General features: G+C 39.8%; 1 protein-coding gene across 1 annotated transcript in view; it reads right to left on the bottom strand.

The window, feature by feature from the left end:
• Nucleotides 1-9,710, bottom strand: part of SPRED1 (sprouty related EVH1 domain containing 1) — a 117,527-nt gene extending 107,817 nt beyond the window's left edge. Inside the window, exon 1 of the mRNA XM_082443280.1 lies at nucleotides 9,577-9,710. Within this exon, the coding sequence (XP_082299406.1) occupies nucleotides 9,577-9,608 (32 nt within the window). The 5' untranslated portion in view covers nucleotides 9,609-9,710. The remainder of the gene's footprint in view (nucleotides 1-9,576) is intronic.
• Nucleotides 9,711-15,971: the final 6,261 nt, after the last annotated feature.

The raw sequence follows: 15,971 nt of genomic DNA, 5'->3' as shown, positions 1-15,971 counted from the left end.
AAAATCATAATGCAGAGTTGAAGAATATCTTAATTTGATATGCTGCTTATTAAAGTTATTTGCTATATTTTCTTAACCTTTACTAAGTTAATTAAGTTTGGTTTTTTAGATCAAATAATTCTCAAGAGAAAAAGCATATACATTTTTCATCATCGTATTTTTAAGTTCCTGATTTACATTCATTCAAAATCTTGATTTGTAGATAACTTAAAATTCATTCGTAAACCAAGTTTCAGTAATTATGTATCTAAGGCTGTTATTTTTGAATTAATGATACAGTTTCAGAATAATAATGCTAAACATCAGGCTAAATCAAAATATAAACAATTTTTTCCTTTAGCTGTTGATGACTATAAAATGAACTAAACATAAGCTTACAGACCTTTAGCTATCCAAATTAAAATCGGCACTAAACCACAAGCAATGAACTTCTAGCTAGCAGATCTAGCCTATCTCACCTATTAACAGGGATCCTAGTTGATTACAGTTGCGAAAAATTAAATGTCTAAATCTTTAATAACCTGAAAAAAAAATTCCTCTCCCCTTCTCCCATGAAAGTAGATTTTTTTCCCTCCACATAATTTGAAAACTCCTTCATTTGACTCTGAGAAAGATAGCTTTTCCCTGAAATTGATGGAGAGACATCAAATCTACTCATATGTACTTCCAAAATGTGCTCAGGTATTAAAATTGCTTTAAAAATGTTCACAATATAGATTTAAATTATTTTTTTGCTTGTTGGAATGTTTAAATTTTAAGTTTTTCTGAAAAGCAGCTTTTTAACATTTAAACTGAAATACAATTTTTCCAGCAGATCAATAATCCTTTTTAAAAAGTAACCTTACCTTCAGACTAAATGAAAATGAGCACTGATTATTTCATGAACATAGTACCTTTCTTCTCAAGAACTAAAAGTTCTTTTTAATATTCTCTTATCTCTAATCAAAAAATGTTATTGGGAGGGGAAGGGAGGTTACGTGTTATCTTAACATGGCTCTGAAGTAGGGCCATGTTATCCTGGTTTTACAGATGGAGAATCAAGCACAAAGATAGGTTACATGATTTGCCAAAGTCTTAATGGGACAGTCAGTAGTAACCACAGGATCATGTTAATTATGAACACCATGTTAATTGTAGAAATTTAATTAGTGAATTTTGTTTTGAAAAGGCCTTTCTAACCACATTAGGAATGGAGTACACAAAAAATACAAAACATTCTGTCAAAGACAATATAATTTATTTGGATAAAGCCCTACAAAATCAGTCAACATCTTGATCAGCCTCTCAGAAAACAAAGTTCTTAATAAAATCCAAATCTGGATAATTTATTCATATTTCGTCTTCCTCTCTATTTCCTAATTCCCAACACCCCTCATTCTTGGTAGGACCATTATTACATGAGATCCTATTCATTTCCAATACTCTCAACTCCTCCAGGCTAAGCCCTTCCCTTTTCTTATCCTCCTGCCCTTGGCATAATCCTTTTCAATTTCCAATCCCAAAACGCTTACTCCTGTCTCTTTAAATTGCAGTGGCAGATGTCAATATTCATACTCCCACTCTAAGCAGCTCATCCTACACACTTATAAGATACACTGGTGCTGGCTCAGGATTCCTCTCTGCCTCAACTTCTGATACCAACCCAGCAACTTGAACAGCCACAGTGGTGCCCTTTTTAAACATCCTAACAGATCCTGGTTCCTCTACTTCTAACAACCTTTTTCTACTTTAATCTTCCCTCATATGTTATCACTCTGGAGTCTGTGTTCTTTGATCAAAATCTATCTTTCGATTTTCCCCACTTCCACTCTACATGCTCTTTAACTTTACCAAAACTTGTAGTCCCTCAAAACAGCTGTCACTTCTACTTGTCTACCTATCACTTCAAACTTATTTTCTTCAAAATCTAGTCTGGCCATTAAATGTATGAGATATAGTGTAGTATAAATACAGTGCAATTTGAATCTCAGTTCTAACACTCCCCTTCGTGGCTGTGGGCAAGTTACTAAACCTCTCTTAAGTCTCAGTTATCTCATCTGTAAACTATGGATAACACTTAGCTCACATGGTCATTAGAAGGATTAAATCTAGGACAGTATCTGACACAAGCAGTAAAACAGTTTGCAAGACTCCTCTTTCCTGGGCCTTGCTCTCCCAATTACCCACCTTTCCTTAAATCTTTTTTTCTCTTCCTCTCCATTACTGACACCATCTCATCCAACAAATAATCTCAACTATTAACACTTCCCCCTAAATTTATGTAATCTTACTTTTTGCTGTCTCCACTTCATCACTTCCCATTTTGTCTTCCATACTTTCTCTCCTACTTCTCAAGACTTTTCTTTTGTTGTCTCTTCTCACTCTCCCTTAAAAACACTCCTGATTCTCCCTATTCATTTTTCTATTACTATTTAATACTCTCCTTGGTCAATTTTCCACTTCAACTACAGGCATACTTGGGAGATATTGCAGGTTTGGTTTAGACCACTGAAATAACTTTTATGCTTGTTTGGGGTTTTTTTTCCATCTTCTTGGAATGCCCTTCCTCTTTCCATTGCCCTCTTCTCTGGCTGACTCCTAAATGCCATCTCTTTTCTGAAGGCTTCCTTCACACAACTCCCACTCTGCCATCCACCAAAGGTAGAATTACTTTCTTCTTAAGCCTTGAAGAACTTCATACGCAGAGCACTCACCACATTTCAGAGGGATCTAGTTCCCTTGCTGGATAGTGAAAGCAGTTATCAGGTTTTACCTACCTTTGTATCTCCGGGGCTAAATAAAAGTCAAGTGCCCAGTAGGCACTCAAATGTCACTGAACTGAAATTCTTGAAGAAAATCCGGAAAAACTAAGAAATCCATATATATAATTCAGCAACTAAAATTCTGAAATGTTTTTACATATTACTAAGGGGGCAAACCCAGAATTGATCCCTAATCCCAATCTCAGAATATCAATGTAATTCACAACAGAACAGTAAAAAATGTTTGGTGATTTTATGCCAAAGTTAATCATTAACATTCTGATGTGGTAAAAGTTACAATAACTTTGAAAAGTGGCATCAAAGTCACATTTCACTAAATTCCATCTAAATTTCAGTAATGCAACTACTGGATACCAACACATTAACAAATACGGTGTATTTGTGAAAGTAATCTCTAACCAAGGGAATAGACAAACAAAATGTGTCTAATCATAAGAAACAGTACCATTATATACTACCAGAAGAACAATTACATTCTGCATTCCAAGTCATAATGGCCTTTATCTAAACTATACTCCCTGTTTTACAGATAACATTTAGAAATAAAATAATAAAACTGATATTAGATTAAAATTTAATTTCCAATTACCCTTAAATTTACCAAAGCTTATTCTTCATACTCTAAATATAGAAAGAAAATGCCTTCCAAGGTAATTTTAAAATTTCAGATACAAAGTAATTTATGTAGTCAATCCTGTATTTATGAGCTACATGAATGATTAAATGTGGATTTCAGAAGTACAAAGAAAATCACTTAGGATTCTTGAACTAAAAGCAACACTAAAAGTTGATCAAATCCAACACTCTCATTTTAAATCAGAAAAATTAAAAGTCTAAATCTTCTAGGAAGCAGAAAAATAATATAAATCCATATTTATGAACAATTATAAATCTATAAATTATGGACATTCACTTCCATATTATAAGCAGAGACTGAATGACAATCTGGCATTTAAGATTTTATCATTTCTCTTCCTTAATCTTCAAATGTGATAAACTACATTGATTTTCTCATGTTGACATTCTTGCAATCTCACGATAAACTCGGTTTTACTGTGAGGCTTTGTTGTTTTTAGTTCACTGAATTGGGTTTAATTTGCTACTTTTTGAAAATTCTCAGCCAGTATCTCTCAATATTTCCTCTCTCCCATTACCTCTTCTTTTGCAACCGTTAGCTGTAACTTGGACTTGTTCATTTTATCGTTCATGTTTCTTAATCTTCCTATTTTATAATCTCTATCTTTGGGTTCAGTCTTTAGACCTCAGTCATAGCAGGAGACTTTAGCTTTTTGTGCCATGGACCTCTTTGGCAGTCTGGTGAAGCCAATGGCCCCCTTTCTCAGAATATTAAAGGCTTAAAACAAAATACATAAAATTACAAAAGAAATCAATTATATTGAAATAATTATCAAAATATTTTTAATTTTGGTGCTTGCTTTGGCAGCACATATACTAAAATATTAATTTTGATATAGTAATGTTTTTGTACTAACATATTAAAATACAAGCTCTAGCAATAGCTTAATAACTATAATAATTTCAAACTAGTGATGACCGTAAGTGCTATTTCAAGATATCTGTAACAACTGAACAGCAATTGTACTGTAAGAAAAAAAAAAATCTGATTTCTATTGGTATTACGGGTTGAATTGAATCTCTCCAAAAAAGATGTTGGGTCCTAACCCCCAGTACCACAGAATGTGACCTTATTTGGAAAGAGGGTCACTGCAGATGTAATTAGTTAAGAGAAGGTCATACTGGAGTTGAGTGTGCTCCTAATCCAGTAGTGTCCTTATGAGAAGATGGGCATGACACACAGGTGGTACTTTGTTACGGCAGCCCTAGGAAACTAATACAGTTGCCGTCACAAGTACCTCTGATGCTGCTATGCTTTGCTGGTATTTTCTTCAATTATGAAAGTAAACAAGTTTCAGTTAGAGATTAGTAAAAACACTCTGAATTCTAAGACTCTGTGTCTAAATCAATTTAACACCTCAGTCTGAGATCCATTACTAATGAATTATGTTTTAGCAAAAATAATGAACTATGTTTAAACAAAAATACACCAATAGGTTTGTTTGTTTGTTTTCCATTTCAAACCATTCTGAGTGCCACAAAAACAACATCTTGGGGATTTGTAATAACTTTAGTACTGGACTCTAAAATGAGATGCAGCTATGACATACAACTTGAGATAAACAGCGAATTAAACTTAAATGTTAAAGAATGAAAAAATTCATTGTCTGAGTTAATTTGTTACACTGAATAAATGTGAAATTATCCTTTAGTATTAGATTAACATGATTTGTATGAATAACCAAATGAGAAGATTTACTTTTGACACTTCTAGGCCAGTAAGTAAAGCATGAGGGCTGGTATCTTAATATATTCTTCTTAGAACTACTCAAGTTGATGTTTAAGCCCAATAGCCTGTTGTTCACTTATTTATCCAGAGACCATATTTATTTAAAAGAAAAAAAAAAAAGAGCACTACAAAGTTCTCCATCTGTGATGTATATATATTATCAAAGACACATGGCTATTAAATTAAGCTCAAAATGAGAAAGTCTTAAAAGATTATGAATGCACCAACTGTTTCCAAATTTATCTTGTTTCTTCAAAATTCATGCTTCTACTTCATAATACTACAAGATCTCTACTGGAAGTCTTTCATTTGCTTAAATATGTCAGAATCAACAATCTAATAAAATTGACCAATTAACAAATATGTATGTTACAAGTCTAGTGACTTGCAATGTGTCTATCGCTGTATTACTTTAGGGTAATTTAGCACAAGGGCCCATAATGATGCTTAGTTCAAATTCCTTGATTTACAAGTGAGCAAACTAAGGGCCACAAAGGCTGTCACTTGCCCAGAATCATAGAATAAATTAGTGACACTGAGGACAGAAATGCATCTCCCAATTCCAAGTCCAATGTTCTTTATATTATACCATACTGCATAAAAGTTGGTAAGAGTTAAATAAGTTATCTGCAGATGCCTTTTGTATGATCATTTTAATTCTGCTTATATTTAAACACAGTCCAACTGCCCCAAAACAACCTAACAAGTTTTTTGAAAAATCAATTTTATTATCCATCACATTTTAAAAGTAGGAACATGATCTCACTTCCACCTTCAAAATTGATAAAATTTTTTTCAAAGAGAACTGGACAGACATTTCAAGGCATAAGCACTCTCAGACACTGTTTCTTTTCTAGAGGGCAACTTAGCAGAAAAAATAAAACAACTTAAAATTTGCATCTTTTACTCCACTCCTAGATTATTTCAAGGAAAAAGTAATAAATTTGGATGAAGACAGAACTCAGGATCAAATGCAGCATTGTTCAGAAATAAGAGATATAGTAAACTGATTAAAACTAATATATGTTATACAGTGAATATAATGTAGGTGTTAAAAATTATGTTTTAGGAAATATTTAATGACACACGAAAATGTTCACAATATATTAAGGTATGATAGTACCTACTATGCAATTCTACTCTGCTGAAGCTACATGTATATACATAAATTACATAATACATGTGTAAAGCATTTATCACATATTCTCGGCACATAGTAAAAATCCAATAAATGAATATGATTCATCATCAACATCACAGAAAAGGTAAAGTTTGATTATATATCAAATGTTAAGACTTATTAAATAAATAAATATTTGTTTAATAAATAAATTATTACTTACTCACTTTAAAGACCATTTTGTACATTATTTGAAATGAACTATTACTCTTGCATGGAGGGGTTTTTTTTTTTTTTAAATGGCACTTTTAATGCAGTTCCAGTTCCTACTGAAGGTTAGAGAAGAAAAGCAGACTTTCACCAACCCTTCCCCAAGTTTGGCACTGCTAAGACAAAGTGTTATAGACTTATAATATGATCCTTCAGTAATTCTTGATTAATTATATACCCACAGTCAACCTCTGAGAACTATTTCTCTCTCTACACAGAACTCTAATTTCAAATAAGCATGTACTAGAGGATTTCAAAATGAGGCCTCTAAAGGCCTTACTAGATTTTACCACAATGGCTATCTAGAAAAGGTTAACAGTTTGCCAAGATATTGGTGATTTTCACTCTTTTTAAAGGTCGAAATCAGGTGGAAAAACTTTCGAGTGTTAAGAACAGTCTCTACTTTAAGTAAATACCTATTGATTGTGGATTTAAAAAAAGAGAGTAAAGCAAAAGGAAAAAATAAACATAAGGCCCAAATAAAATCCATATTACAGGGCAGTTTTAAACTATGCTAAGGCTTTAAGGGCATCTACAATAATATATCTCTTGTTTCTTCATAATATGTATGATTGTATATAATAAATTGCCATTTCAAAACATTACTATATATATGAAAGATGAAATATGTAAGTTATCGGAATAAAGTCTACATTCCTAAGAAGTTCACTCTTTGTGGTTTAGCTATTACACAAACAATGCGGGCTATAATAAAACTGATTATCGGATGAACACATCACTTTCTAAAATAAAAAAAATTTAAAGTAACACCTCCAAGAGTTTGTCCCCATGAAGAGTTAACATCTCATGGCAAAAAATTATACGCTAAAACATTATTCTTGTCCTACCAACATTAACATAACAAAGCCCCTAGTAGGGAAAAATTTACGAATAAACCAGGATAAATTTGTGAAAACAGAATTCTAAAAGTCTGGGTGACTGAGATAATTTCCAAATTGTCCCATACTAAATACATTTAAAAAAAAAATTTTTTTTTTAAAAGGCAATCCTACCAGTAAATACTGCCCTTAGGTGTTTCAAATATCAAATCTTTGGAATTAAACAACCGGGAATATTTATTCATTTTTAGTGTAAAAGTGGCATCATCCACTGATAATCACTACACCAAAAAACCTGTACTCTCAATTTGTCCATGACAAGTATTTGAAAAAGAGCTCACTTAAAAACTGTATTTCACAGGTGTGTCAATTCACATTCCCATATTAGCGTTTCTAATTAGCTGCACCCAAAAAGGAGGTATTCAATATTTTACTTTAAATATAGTAATTAGTCTTCTCCCATCTCCAAAATAGAACTTGACATTTTAATCCAGGCTACTTTCTTAAAAGAAGACAGCAGCAAAAATTATCGTCATTCTGTTCGGATTTTTAGCAGTTTTTCTCCTAACTAAGCGCTGAGATACTTCTTGATCTCTCTCAAAGTAGGTCTAATCTGCGGAAGGCAGTGAGACAGTGTACTGCACTGTGAATGGACAGCCAGGTATTTTATGAATGGAGGCGATCACGTGATCCCAGCACCTCCCCGAACTGATATTTCCCACATAACTGTGTCAACATTCTGAGAACAGGGGTAGTTGTTTGTGTGGGCGTCTGTTTTTGAATTTAACCTATAACTTCGAATTCTCCTTACTTTCTGAACTCAAAAATCTACATGAAGACAGACAATTGAGCTTCGAATTTTCTTCTTGGGAAATCCTTTCAAGATGTCCAAGGTGATGGATGTTTAATTATTTTTTTATGAATGAAGAGTGTGCTATGCAAATGAGGGCGATTCACAAAAAGAGAGAGAACATGGCGGCCACTTCTGCTTCTAGACCGCACTGACACTGCAGCAATCCACCTTCTCCCACCCCCGCTCATCAGAAGAGTGTGTTGAGGGGTGGGGGGACGCTGCTTGGCATTTCTCAAGCTATTTTATGTTAAACAAGCCTAGGCCTTGGACTTTAAAGTTTTCTCAGAAAGGTCTGATTCGAGGAATGCACTTTACTTAAAGGAATGCGTCCTAGGACTAGTCCTAACTCACTTAACTATTTCCAGCCCTCCGAAGATAAAACTTGAATTTAATTACAAGAAAACGGACACAAATATTCGCATGGAATTAAACCCCGTCTCAATAGGAAACTGTTGCCGCATCATTATTCCTCCAGTCAGCTGTTATGTTAAAGCAAAATATTTAAAAGCCAAAGTATTTCGTTTGGAAAACATAAGGACAGCCCAAATAAACAAAAACTTAAGCCGGGACGCTCTACAAGTTAATGAATGAAGTCATCAACATGTTCAGCAATGTAAACAGTGTTAAATCAACGTAAACGGTGTGTTTCAATATAGCTGAAAGATAAAAATTAGCCTACAGAATTCTTTTATGCTCCTGATAAAGACAAATCCAGTATTCGCAAAGGCAAAATAGAATAGTTCAACATCTCCCACACTCCAGGTATCCTTAATGCTATTAAATTATAAAAATGTTTCCCTCGCCCTATTTTTTACAAGAATCTTACAGGTCATAAGTTTAAAAAGGGCGGGGGGGGGAGGGAGGAGGCTTAATCGGTATTTAAGAGTCACTGACTCATCGAATTAAGATTCAAGAGCAGTTTGCTGCAGGAGGTGCTCCCACACATTAGTTTCCAAGCGAAATAGCTATAAAGGAGTCTGGACGGATATTCAAGGTATGTTGACTGGTGTGCTAAAGTGAAAAAGGACAGGTCAGAGGTCTTCCAGGCACTGGGGTAATTTCTACCCCGTCTCCATCCATCTACATTATTCCATCTCATGGACATACAATTGCCATTCCAGCCCAACTCCAGCCCAACATTCAATACCTTCTCCCAGAAGCAAGCAACTAAATACTGGGGGTGGGGGTGGGGGTCGGGGGTTGCTGCCATTAAATAAAATGGCTAAGGAAATCAAATGTTTTCTCCAGAACAGAATGCACTCAACTCTCCAGGACTGCAAGCACCCAAGTCTCCAAGGGGGTCTGGGGAGGTGCCGAGGAAGAATGGGGGATGGGGGGGAAGTAATGTAGATCTGTGAGGTGCTTACTCGTTGTCAGAAGTCGCCGTCTCCTCGCTCATCTTTCCCTCACCGTGATCCGATCTGGAGATGGAGGAGCAACAGCAGGCGGAGGAGCAGCAGCGGCACCGAGGGGCAGGAGGCAGCGGCGGCCGGGGGGGCGCGGGGGCAGCGGCTCAGGGGCCTCACCATGGTGGATGCCTCACCCGGAACGGTGCCCCCCCAGCCGGGAACCCCGGCCACCCCCGCAGGGGGGTGGCGGCGACAACCTCCGCCGTGGCGACCCCAGCCTCTTCCCCCGCCTCAGCGCCCAACCAAGAGATCCGATGAGGCCGGGGAGGATTGGGAGCAAAGAAAAAAGGAAGGGGGCTGTGAAGGCAGACTGGAGAGCGGCTCCTCCGGCCACTGGGGTGGAGCGCGGCGGGGTCCGGCCAGGAAGGAGCGAGCGAGCGGGCGGGCGGGCGGAGAACCCGGGAGCAGAGGCGGCGCTTCCCTCAGGGATGCGGCGAGGAGGAAGCAGGGCTCCGCTCGGTGGGGGCCGGCGGGGGGGTGCCGAGCCCAGGCTCCGGGCGGCGGCGGCGCGGTCCTGCCGGAGCCCACCCCACCATCTCCCGCCTCGCCGCCGGCTGCCCGCTCAGCCCCCGGCGGCGACCGGGCCGGTCCTTCGGGACTAGCAGAAGCGGGCGAGGGGCCTCACAGCGGCGGATTCCTCCAGACACGCTCCGGCCCGAACGACTCCAGAGGGGGGAGGAGGGGGCGGCGGGGCGCGTGTGAGGCAGGGGCGAGCGAACCAATCGTCCGCACCCGGGCCGGAGAAGAGCGGCGCGCCCGAGGGGCAGGGTCCCGAGAAGAGGCGGGAGAGCGAGGAGAGCGGCCGCGAGCCCCCCACCAGCCAGTGCCCACCAGCAGCTCGGCGGGCCAGCTCCTCACGCTCGCCAGAGGGGAGCCGCTAGGGGGGCGGCGGAAGCGCTCACGCCGCCCGCTCCTTCCGCCGCCGCCGCTGCCCGAACCGGGGGGCGCCCGCGGGAGAAGGAGGCGAAGTAGTCCCTGGTGATTTCTCCGGGACGCCGGCTTCCCGGAGGGCCGGAGCGGGTACGGGCTGGGCTTGCCGAGCGGGGTGCCCGGACTGAGAGGGCGTGTGGGTAGGAGGACTAAAAGCTTCGGCCTCCGGGCGAATCACTGCAACTCGAAGTCGTGTGCAGCATAGCAAGTTTCAGGAAAGTAGTTCCCTCCTCCCTTCATTTCCCAAATCGTTGTCGAGCCTCCGAGCGGCGAGAGGAGGAGGGAGGCGGAGGGATACGCAGGCACCGCGCTCATGTGCGTGCGCGCGCTCCAAACTCTTGGCACGCCGCGAAAGGGGGCGGGGGTGGAAGCTGCACGGGGAGCAGCTCGGAAGGTTGCATTGTTGCGGCGCGATGCTCCCCGTTACTCGCTTTGGAATATCCGGGTTGTTTGAACGGAGAGGCTAGAATGACAGTGTGCTCCAGGAGGAAACTGGAGGCTGCTCTGTTCTGGGTTTGTGTGTGTGTGTGTGTTTTCCTTGCAAAGAATGGAACTGGCATGAGTTCATCTTCAGTTGGTGGGGGTTGGAGAGAGGGACTGTACAAAGAGAGCTCCGCCTGCTGTCCCTCTGGTTGCACTGCTGCAGTCTCCTAGCTGCGTGCACACAGAGAGAGAGGGAGAGAGAGAGAGTGCGTGTGTGTGTGTGTGTGTGTGTGTGTGTGTGTGTGTGTGTGTGTTGGAGAGCGAGAAAGAGTTTTAATACCTTGGATTCTTACTGCGCAAGGGGTATGCTGTGCGGGGCATTTATCTCTGAAAGCTAGACTGGTTGTTAATGGAGAACGACTTCCATTGAGCCCTGGGTAGGCGTGTTACATGAATCTGGCGCAGCCAGAAGCACAGGAAATAACTCCCGCTGCGAGTGAGGTTGCATAACTATAGCGCAGAAGATGCCTCTGTGGCACGCACGAACTGCTCTAAACGGAGGCGGGACGATTATTCAATAGGCAGCTGCTGCGTTTGCATTGTTAGAGGACAATGTATGCATTCAGTTCAAAAGGTTTTTGTACAGAAACCTGCTGGGGTTGCGGGCCGGAGTCTAGGGTCTTCGGGACCAGAAGACTCAGAGCTCCTGTCTCTGCAAATTCTATTATCTCTTCTCTACCTAGAAAGCCAGCCTATACATCATCAGTCCTGGCGGACTGAGTCCCAGGTTTCTGACGCATCTCCCGAGATATCAGTCTAGCTCTGTGTGCAGTGCTTTCTCTTCATTCTCAGGTTTGTGAGACCTGAGAATGAAGGTTCCTGCTCCTGCCACCTTGAGGGGTAGAACAATTCCTGAGGAAGAAGAAAGTGGGAGAACTCCCGAACGAGCCAGCACTCCTCTTTTGCCATCTCCAGAAAGTTTCAGGATTGCTGTTCTCGGGAGCCCTACACTAGCTTGTTAACAGTGTTTTGGACATAATAGGTGTTTAATAAGTGTTTGAGGAATAAATGAAGGAGTTTAGTCAGTCTGCCCAAAAAACCGTCCCATTGATTTCCGAGGTTTCTTTATGTAACTCTTGCTTCCTGCCTCGCAGCAGAATTATCCTTTTTGAGAGCAAGGAAGGGGCAGTGTTGGTGAAAGGAAGAGGTAAGGGGATCCTCCATAGTCAGAGGTTACCTCTGTTACCACTGAACCTGCATTTTTGGCCTTGTTCCTCCAAAGAACTTGTAACTGGGAGTGTTGGTACTACCCTGCTCTCCTTCCAGTACTCACCATTTTGCCTGCTCAGATTTGAATCAAGTTCCATCAGTTGTAATTTGTGTTCTAGACAATTTGTGTTCCAGGCAAGTTACTTAAACTCTGTGCCTGTGTAAATGGGGATAATAGTACCTAACTCCTAGAACTGCTGTACTGATTAATGAGGTGATAATATACTGAAAGCACTTAGAACAGACTAGGAGCTCAGTGTCTCGCTCTTACCATGATTTGGTAAAACGGAGATAATAGTAAACTCCATGACAAGGTGGTGGCAGTTGCTCTGAAGTTTCAATGTAAAGCATTCAGTAGCCTTGTTCATCCATTCAACAAATAACCATCAGTTTTCTTCCATGTACCACTTTTGCTACACACATGGCCTGGTCCCTAGTAAGCCATCAATAAATCATAGCTCTCAGAGTTATTATGGGTAAGTAAGTACAAGGAAAGTTGGGTCACTTGCAAAGGCCTCCTTTTCTTTTGAAGAAAATTCATATCTGTTTGAGGTTCAAGTGCATCAGGAAAAGTATCAATTACAAACTTTGAGAGAAGATATGAAAACCATCTTGGCTGTCGTGTGCAAGGCACTGTGCTGGCTACTTGTACACACATTGCTTACCTAAAGGGACAAGGTATGATCAACAGCTCGAACTGATGCTTTCCAAATTGCTCCCAGTCCCATGACCAAGACACAGTCACCATCCATTCACTGCCTTTGGTGTTCCCCAGGCCATTCTCAGGACAATTTTGTGCCCTTCTTTAAAGGGTGAATTTGTAGCTCTCTCCTCTCACACAGTTGTTGAAGATCTTACCAACTTTAAAAGAAAAATTGTCTTTGAATGGCCAAAGCTCTTAGTCTTCTACCCTGAAACCATCAGAAATGGTCCTACAATGAAGCTCAGAGCCCAGGGGTCTTCTAGTCTGACTTTCTATCAGCAGCTGCCCTGGTCTATCCCAGTGTTTGGACCTTAAGAGGTACAAGAGACATAACAACAATGCAATGTGTGTTATGTCTTATTTGGATCCTGATTTAAACAAGTATTTTAAAATTTGAGGAGGAATCAGACTCCCTGACTTCAGACTATACTACAAAGCTATAGTAATCAAGACAATATGGTACTGGCACAAAAACAGAACTATAGATCAATGGAACAGGATAGAAAGCCCAGAGATAAACCGACGCACCTATGGTCAACTAATCTATGACAAAGGAGGCAAGGATATACAATGGAGAAAAGACACTCTCTTCAATAAGTGGCGCTGGGAAAACTGGACAGCTACATGTAAAAGAATGATATTAGAATACTCCCTAACACCATACACAAAAATAAACTCAAAATGGATTAAAGACCTAAATGTAAGACCGGACACTATAAAACTCTTAGAGGAAAACATAGGAAGAACACTCTTTGACATAAATCACCACAAGATCTTTTTTGACCCACCTCCCTAGGGTAATGGAAATAAAAACAAAAATAAGTAAATGGAACCTAATGAAACTTAAAAGCTTTTGCACAGCAAATGAAACTATAAACAAGAAGAAAAGGCAACCCTCAGAATGGGAGAAAATATTTGCATACAAATCAATGGACAAAGGATTAATCTCCAAAATATATAAACAGTTCATGCAGCTCAATATCAAAAAAAGAAACAACCCCATCAAAAAATGGGCAGAAGACCTAAATAGACATTTCTCCAAAGAAGACATACATATGGCCAAGAGGCACATGAAAAGGTGCTCAACATCACTAGTTATTAGAGAAATGCAAAGCAAAACTACAATGAGGTATCACGTCACACCGGTTAGAATGGGCATCATCGGAAAATCTACAAATAAATGCTGGAGAGCGTGTGGAGAAAAGGGAACCCCCTTGCATTGTTGGTGGGAATGTAAATTGGTACAGCCACTATGAAGAACAGTATGGTGGTTCCTTAAAAAACTAAAAATAGAATTACCATATGACCCAGCAATCCCACTACTGGGCATATACCCAGAAAAAAACATAATTCAAAAAGACACATGCACCCCAATGTTCACTGCAGCACTATTTACAATAGCCAGGTCATGGAAGCAACCTAAATGCCCATTGACAGACGAATGGATAAAGAAGATGTGGTACATATATACAATGGAATACTTCTCAGCCATAAAAAGGAACAAAATTGGGTCATTTGTAGAGAAATGGATGGACCTAGAGACTGTTATATAGAGTGAAGTAAAAAGAAAAGAGAAAAGTAAAAAGAAAGAGAAAAACAAATATATATTAACACATATATGTGGAATTTAGAAAATTGGTACAGATGAATTGGTTTGCAAGGCAGAAACAGAGACACAGATGTAGAGAAAAAACATATGGACACCATGGGGGGAAAACGGGGTGGGAGGAGGTGGGATGAATTGGGAGATTGGGATCGACATATTTACACTAATATGTATAAAATAGATAACTAATAAGAACCTGCTGTATAGCACAGAAAACTCTACTTCACTTTGCTGTACAGTAGAAACTAACACAACATTGTAAAACAACTATACCCCAATTAAAAAAAAAAAAGAAAAGAAAAAAAAATCTATCTCACTCCTTAAAAAAATAATAAAATTTGAGATAATTGGAGAAACAAACACTAAATGGAAATTGATGATTATAAAGAATTGGTGTTGTGGTGTTGTGAAAGTCCTTATCTTTCAGAAATACATTCTGAAATATTTACAAATGAATGACATAATATCTAAGATTTGCTTCAAAATAATCCGGTGGGGTCAGGAGTGGAGAGAAGTAGGTAGGAATTTAGATGAAACAAGATTGGTTATTCTGTACTATTTTATATATTTAAAAGTTTCCATAATAAAAAGGTTTTTTAAGTACACTGCAAGTACTGCTTTAATGTAGATTCCTAGGCACCACACCAGAGATTGTGATCAGCAGATCAGCAATGGGACCAAGAAATCTGCTTTTCCAGAAGCATGCTAGGTACTAGATCCTTCTTAGCCCCTCACAGGCTTCTCTCTCTTTCCTTGCAACTATTTGTGTCATCCCATCTCTGAACACATCCCTGAGAGCTCATTCCAGCAGAACACAAAAAAGTGCGGTCCAATGTATATCACAGACTAAGGTAGGTACTGGTCAAGGCCAAAGGGCTGGTTTAGCTAGGGAAGGTAGATCCAATAAGACTTGATAAGCCACGTGAGAAGATATAGATCACAATTTCACCCAAGTTCCAACTTCATTCAGCTGGTATAGCTACCAGTGAGCACTAGTCAAGAAGGATTCTATGGCCATGTCAGGGGTCAGCAGGGCAGGGGACACTTGTATTTGCTCAGTTGTGTTTTCTCAGGTGGGTCTTGGGAAAGAGGCTGGTCACAATTGCTGGTGCTCACAGGTGGCTCTCAGTACTATTGTCCTCAGCTTTAGGAATTAGCTACAGCCACTTAACCTGTTATAGATGATTAATTATCAAAATCATGTATGAACCAACAGCACAATTGCCAACTAGTTGCCAGTATAGGATGCCATGAAAATTAAGGTACAACTGTGTTCTGGGTTCCATGTGTGTGTCAGACCAGGGTTCATAAGCATAGCAAAGGTAGCCTGTTTTCATGGAGGCACTGACAGACAGCATGTAGCTCTCCAAGGCTTTCTCCCTCTTTCCAGACCACTTGTCCATACTGATTATCTTTCTTATG

The sequence above is a fragment of the Balaenoptera physalus genome, assembly GCF_965194825.1.
Source record: "Balaenoptera physalus genome assembly, chromosome: 2".
Lineage (NCBI taxonomy): Eukaryota > Metazoa > Chordata > Mammalia > Artiodactyla > Balaenopteridae > Balaenoptera > Balaenoptera physalus.
This window is presented reverse-complemented; position numbering and strand designations above follow the sequence as displayed.